The following is a 6,825-nucleotide window of genomic DNA, read 5'->3' as shown; positions in this document are numbered from 1 at the left end:
CTTTTGTGTGCGTTGTGTTGTGTGTGTGTGTGTGTGTACCTTCATCTCTGCGGGGGCAGAGGGCACACTGCAGACCCCAGGCCTCACCATACAAACAGCAGCACTCAGTGAAGGTCAGCTGAGCTCCTAACAAAGGGCTCTGACACACTAGACTAGATGTGACGTGACGCCAACAGAAATTTAAGTTCTCATCTGAGAAAAACACAGACAAACGGACAACAAATAAGCTTTAAAAAGGTCCTAACATTGTCATTTTACACATCTGGCAACTTTTTTCCCCCCCCATTCTTAAAGGGACAGTTCACCAAAAAATGAAAATTCTGTCATCATTTACTCACCTTCATGTCGTTCCAAACCCATAAGAGTTTCATTTATCTTTAAAACACTATTTAAGATATTTTTAAATTAACCTCTGCGAGAGGTTTATTATTGCATGTCACACAAGTATGACCATATTTGATGAGCTCTATATATGTGTGTTGATGAACGTGTGAATAAAAGCCTAAATTAAATCTATTCATCATATTAAACTCTTTGATTCATATGGATTACTTTTACGGGGTCTTTATGAACTTTTTTTTTTTTAAACTGTGAAAGTTTTGGTGAATTGGACTTTCAATGGTGGGACAGAAATCTTTTATTTGTGTTTAAAAAAAAAAACTAAATTCTTATGTGTTTGGAATGACATGAGGGTTCATTTTTGGCTGAACTATCCCTTTAAAATGAAACTCTTGACATATAATTCATTTAAAAATATATACTAAAATGTATGCTAGTAAAATAAAATATAATTTCATTATAATAGGGACAAAAAATATTTAAAAAAATAAATTTAAATATGTCTTTAAACTGAACTCATCGTTTATCTAAAAATATTTAATAAAAATGTACAGAAGTAAAATAAAGTATAATTCCATTATTATTGGAGCAAATATATTTTTAAAAATAAAAATACACCTTTAAAATGAAACGCTTAACATATCATTTATATAAATATATGTAATAAAAACATTTATAGAAGTAAAATAAAATATAATTTCATTATCATAGGGACAGACATATTTATTGAAATAAAAATAAATTATCAATTTAAAATAAAATAAATGACATATAACATATATAAAAATATAAAAAAATGTATAGTAGTAAAATCAATTATAATACCATTGTCATAGGGAAAATATTTTTAAATAAAAAATAATCTCTTTAAAATGAAACTCTTAACACACACACACACACACATATGTATGTGTGTGCGGTAGAGGGTTAACATTATATCAGTTAATGAAATTACGGTATTTAACTGTAAATTTAAGTTAAAACCTAAAATGTTGCTACCGTATTTTTACGGTAAAATTCTGGCAATCACAGCTGCCGGTTTTTTACCGTAAATTTGATGGAATTTTTTTTACAGTGAAATATAATTACATTACCATAGGGACATTTTTTTTAAATATAAAAATGGCCCACATGAAATATTGGTGGTTACTAAATGTTATCAAAACCAGTGACAGTCAGAAAAGTTCATGCTGTAGTCTGTGTGTGTCTGTGCATCTCTCACCTTCAGCGAGGCCGCTTGCATTGACACAGTTGCGCTGTGTGTCGTCCAGCACTAGAGGGGGCTCACACGTACAGTAAAACGTTCCCAGTGTATTTACACACTGACCGCCAGTGCAGGTCTCCTCACTCTCACATTCATTATTATCTACAGGAGAGACAGAGAGACACACACATCACTGTCTGCTGATCTGACATCTATCCCAGCCGGCACTAGTGTTTTAAAGGCTGACCGATGCACTCCAGCAGATCCGTGTCGTAGTAGAATCCGCTGGGACAGTAACAGGCATAGCCGGGAATGTTGTTGACACACACGCCGCCTTTACACACCTCCGGATCAAACAGCTTACACTCATCCACATCTGTCCGGAGGCCAACGCACTCAGATTAGAAACAGCAACTACTAGAGACTACTAGAGTCTGTCCGTGCGTGAGTTTTACCCTTGTAGCTGAACGCTCCCGTTTCCATGGTGACGTACCCTCTTCCACTGGGACACAACGACTGGAAGTCCGCTGAACGGAGAGATATTGATGAGGAGGGAAAAGTGAGAAACTCATGCTGGTGGAAAAGAAGTGCACTTGAATGTGCGCTTGTAATGTGCTTCAAATCTTAAAAGTATATTTTTAAAACTGTGCTTGCAGACAACATGATATTAATGAAATTGAAGCACACTTAGAGACACTTACTAACATACTAAAGCACATGCAAAGTACTTAAAGTTAATGCATTTTAAATGTACTAAAGTGCAACTTAGATAATGTGTAGATCTATTAACTTAGATAAACTTAGAAGTTAATAGAAGTTACATTAACATATATTTTAATTTAAATTTCAAAGACAATAGAATTATGAAATTACATATAAAGGTGTACTGAAGTCCTACTTAAGTGGGTCAAAAACACACTCTTAAGTTCAACTAATTGCATTTAATATAAATTTAAACTATAAAATCTTCATTAAATAAAATGCAATTAAGTGTCCAAAACATTGTATTCAATTTATTATTATATTATTATAGTTAACCAAAAATAAAACTGAAACTGAAATTTAAAAAATAAATAAATAAAAAAAAAAAAACATTTTCGATACTTAAAATAAAATAAACGTTAACTGAAATAAAATAAAATATTTAAAAAACGTTCTTTCAGCTAGCTGCTAAGGCAATATTTATAATTTTAATTTATTTTAACGATGTACTAAAATAACTAAAACTTCAACTGAAATAAAAATTATTAGAAAATATATAGACACTAAATAAGACATCATAATCTGGTGGCATAAAGGCCAAAAATGACAAAAACACAAAACAAAATTTTTAAAACTAAAAATTTTACTTAATGAAATCAACTAAAATTAAAATGGAAAATAAAAACATTCAAAATATTAATAAAAACTATAATAGTATTTCAATGACACTAAAATAACAGAATCGTTCACATTTAAGTACATAATTTTAAAGTATATTATTTCCATAATAAGTACTTAAAAGTATGCTAAAGTGCACTTCTTTTTCCCAAGGCCAGACTCACTTGATGCAGCATTTCTTCAGTGTTAATGTGTGTTTGTTCACCTGTTCCAGTCTCGGGACAGACGTCATATTGGCACATGAGGCCCCAGCCCTGTCCCGCTGTACAGCAGCACTCCTGCAGCGTGGTGTTTTGGGCCAATATCTTGCAGGAGTACGGCTCAGATACGCCATAGTAACACTCTCTCGTTTCTCCAGGTCGAGTCTGCGGCAGAGAGCCGGACGATCCAGACGAACCGTGGCCGGCTGAGGAAGAGGAGTCTCCGCCAGACGGCCCCGACCGACCTGCAGCGAATCCACACACAGTAACACTTTATTTTAAGGACCAATTCTCACTATTAGCTAGTTGGTTTTTAGCAGTAAAAAAAAAACAACAACAAAAACAAAAACTGCACTTGCAGATAATATTACTTAAATAAAAGGCCACTTAAGTCACTTAAAGAGAGACACTTTCATGACGTTTTCTTAACATACTTAAGTAGAATTTAAAATTCACTTTGTAATGATGTAAAAAACACTGTACTGTAAAGTATATTTTAAATCATTATTTTTAAATAATATTTTGTATAATATTTCAAAAGTAATAGAAGTAATTATGAAATGACATATAAAGATGTACTGAACTCCTATTAAGTGGGTCAGTAAGCACTCTTAAGTTCAACTAATTGCATTTAATATAAATGTAAACTATAATACATTAATATTTATTTGTAAATAACACGCAGTTAAGTGTCCAAAAATTCACACTCAATTTACACTTAAGTATATTGTTTTAAAGTACATTATTTCCATAATAAGTACTCTTTTTAAAGGTATTTTAAAGTGTACTTAAATATTTCCAAGGGATAATATTCTTTCAATTAAAAAAAAAAAGAAGGTATCGCTAAACATAGTTCAATTTAAATAAAAGTAGATTATTTGCCTAGTATTTGCATGAGGATTGTTACTTGTATGACACAGAATTGCTGCCTATGTAGAGAGTTACATCGGTCACTTAGAAGGCTGCTACCTATGTAGGCAGCGGAAAGCCAAGCAGCTGACTTGTTTTTGGAACAAAGGCATTGTGTTTGTTGTTATATTGTTTGGTATGCACATGTTTATGTTATATAAGGTGCCTTTATCACAGCAATATAAAGTAAACGTATTAATACTGTTATTATTTTCATCATCATCATCATTATTGGCAGTAGTTATAGTATTACCAGTAGAGGGCAGCACTGAAACAGAAGGTCCATTAGTGTGTGTGTGTGTGTGTGTGTGTGAGTGTGTGTGTGTGTTACCTGCGCTGTCTCTGTTCACACACTGGCCTGCGAGCGGGTCGAATTCCTCCTGTCTGTTCTCACACTCACACGTGAACGAGCCCTCGACGTTCCAGCAGCGCGCAAAGCCACACACACCCTGCATCGTCTCACACTCGTTTATGTCTGCGCAGAAAGGGACACACAGACTTTCTAAGAATAAACGTAACTTTCTCTTGTGAAAAAGAAGTGTGCTTAATTTTACTGAATGTGCACTTGCACTGCACTTCAAATCTTAAAAGTATATTTTCTTAAAATAAATACTTTAAATAAAAAGGCCACTTAAGTGAACTTAAAGAGAGACACTTTCATGACTATGTTTCTTAGCACACCTAAATACACTCTTAAAAAATAAAATATAATTTTAAAATGTTTAAAAAAATTAAAAAATTTTTTAAAAGTTTTATTTTAAAGTATCATGACCACAATAATCCCCTTGAATTATTCATTAGTAGCCAATTTTTAATACATTAAATTTTTATTTTAATTAAATTGTGAGCACGTTGTAATAATTTGTTCCCACATTTATTTTATTTTATTTTATTTTATTTTTTATTTGTTTTTATACACAACATATGGAAGACAATTTAAAAATAATCCTCACCACTTTTAATTAGTAAACATTTGTAAAATCTTTTGTTCCCTCGTTTTAAATAAATTGTGGGCACATTATACTATTTTATTTTATTTTATTTTATTTTATTTTATTTTATTTTATTTTATTTTATTTTTATTTTATTTTATTTTATTTTATTTTCCACACGACATGTGGAGGGAAAAAAAAAATATTGTGGCCACAATTGAATAATTATTCCACACTATTTATTAATTTGTGGTTGTGTTGTACTAATTTGTTCCCTTGTTTTATTTATTATATTTTATTTATACTAAACCCCACAAATGACATGTAAAAGAATAGAAAAATAGATATATGGCCACTTAAGTAGCCTTTTAAAAAGTGCACTTTGTAACAATGTCAAATTAAAAGTTTTACTTTAAAGTACATTTTAAATCCTTAAAGTTTATTCATTTTTTTCTTGTGCTTTTAAGTACACTTATTTTGATGTGTTGACTAACATACTAAAGCACATTAAAAGTGCTTGCATATAGTTTTAACTGTAGTGTGATATATATTAAATTTAAAGTTAATATATTTTAAATGTACTAAATTGCAACTTCATCATTACAAATGTGTAATTACAAAATGAAATTACATATAAAGCTGTACTGAAGTCCTACTTAAGTGGGTCAAAACAGCACTTGATCCACTTAAGTAGTTAATTTTAAATTGAATTTAATATAAATTTTAAATATAAAACATTTTCATTTAATTGTAAATAACATGCAATTAAGTGACTGGAAATCTTACATGAAGTTCACACTTCAGTAAATTCTGTTAAGTATATGTTTAAGTGTAAGTATGAAGTATACCATTTCTGTAATAACTCCTCTTTTTTAAAGCATGCTGAAGTGCACTTGTTTTCCTGCAGTCATGGACTCACCCACACACATCTGTCCGTCGCCGGTGGACTCGTAGCCCTGGTCACACAGACACTGATACGTGCCGATCAGATTCTGGCAGAAGGCGTGATGTCCGCACACCGTCTCGTTAGCGCACTCGTTAATGTCTGCGAGAGAGAGCCCGCTGTCATTCTGCACGTGTGTGTGTGTGATTTAGCGTCTGTCAGACTCACCCACACACTCTCCGGAGGCGGTGATGTGGTATCCGGGCTCGCAGGACGCGTCACAGCGGAACGAGCCGATGGTGTTCTCACAGCGCTGGGATCCACACATCCCTCTGAGTGAGTGCAGACACTCGTTCACATCTGCAGAGCAAACGCAGCAGCTCAGATCTGCCTACACACACACACACACTCATCCATGCATGACGGCAGCGAGTGTGACACAGCTACAATTTACTCGCCGGATGGGAGCTTCTGCTATTAAGGTCACATTTTAAGCACAAATAAAGCAAAGGGAAAAAGATGAAAACAATAATTCTAATTTCAAATTATAATAACTTTAAACTTTTTATTAGGTCTCTCTAATGACTTTATCATTTTTTTGAGAGTGCTGAAAAGTTTAATCTGCTCAGATTTTAGTTTCCACTCAATAGGAAATAAAAAAGTGATAAAAAAATAAAGAAAGAAATTCTACTGTGCATGTGTTTATCAATTTTATATATGCATTTTATTATTCATTCCCTGGTTTTAAGTTAGTTAAATAATTTAGTTAAATCACTAGTTTAATTTAATTTAAAATCATTTCCATATCTTTTTTATTTAATTTAAATATATTTTATGGCCACATTTTGCATTTTTTATTTTTTTTAACGCCATGTTAGGATCAAGGCTATTTACATGGCAAAAACAAGGTCAGCATCATAATCCATACAATTTTAAATTATTAAATAAAAATTAAATTAAATTAAATTAAATTAAATT

At 32.1% G+C, this 6,825-nt stretch overlaps 1 protein-coding gene across 1 annotated transcript in view; it reads right to left on the bottom strand.

The window, feature by feature from the left end:
- Window positions 1–6,825, bottom strand: part of LOC107724163 (latent-transforming growth factor beta-binding protein 4-like) — a gene marked incomplete at its 5' end in the record, with an annotated part of 20,325 nt that overhangs the window by 4,917 nt on the left and 8,583 nt on the right. The window contains 8 exons of the mRNA XM_016532972.1: window positions 40–192; window positions 1,562–1,705; window positions 1,791–1,919; window positions 1,999–2,070; window positions 3,129–3,368; window positions 4,364–4,507; window positions 5,884–6,009; window positions 6,076–6,207. Coding sequence (XP_016388458.1) covers window positions 40–192; window positions 1,562–1,705; window positions 1,791–1,919; window positions 1,999–2,070; window positions 3,129–3,368; window positions 4,364–4,507; window positions 5,884–6,009; window positions 6,076–6,207 — 1,140 coding nt within the window. The remainder of the gene's footprint in view (window positions 1–39; window positions 193–1,561; window positions 1,706–1,790; window positions 1,920–1,998; window positions 2,071–3,128; window positions 3,369–4,363; window positions 4,508–5,883; window positions 6,010–6,075; window positions 6,208–6,825) is intronic.

This window comes from Sinocyclocheilus rhinocerous, unplaced genomic scaffold, assembly GCF_001515625.1.
Source record: "Sinocyclocheilus rhinocerous isolate Xijiao unplaced genomic scaffold, SAMN03320098_v1.1 scaffold1394, whole genome shotgun sequence".
Taxonomy (NCBI): Eukaryota; Metazoa; Chordata; class Actinopteri; order Cypriniformes; family Cyprinidae; genus Sinocyclocheilus; species Sinocyclocheilus rhinocerous.
The sequence above is the reverse complement of the archived record's forward strand: the minus strand, read 5'-3'. Positions and strand labels throughout refer to the sequence as shown.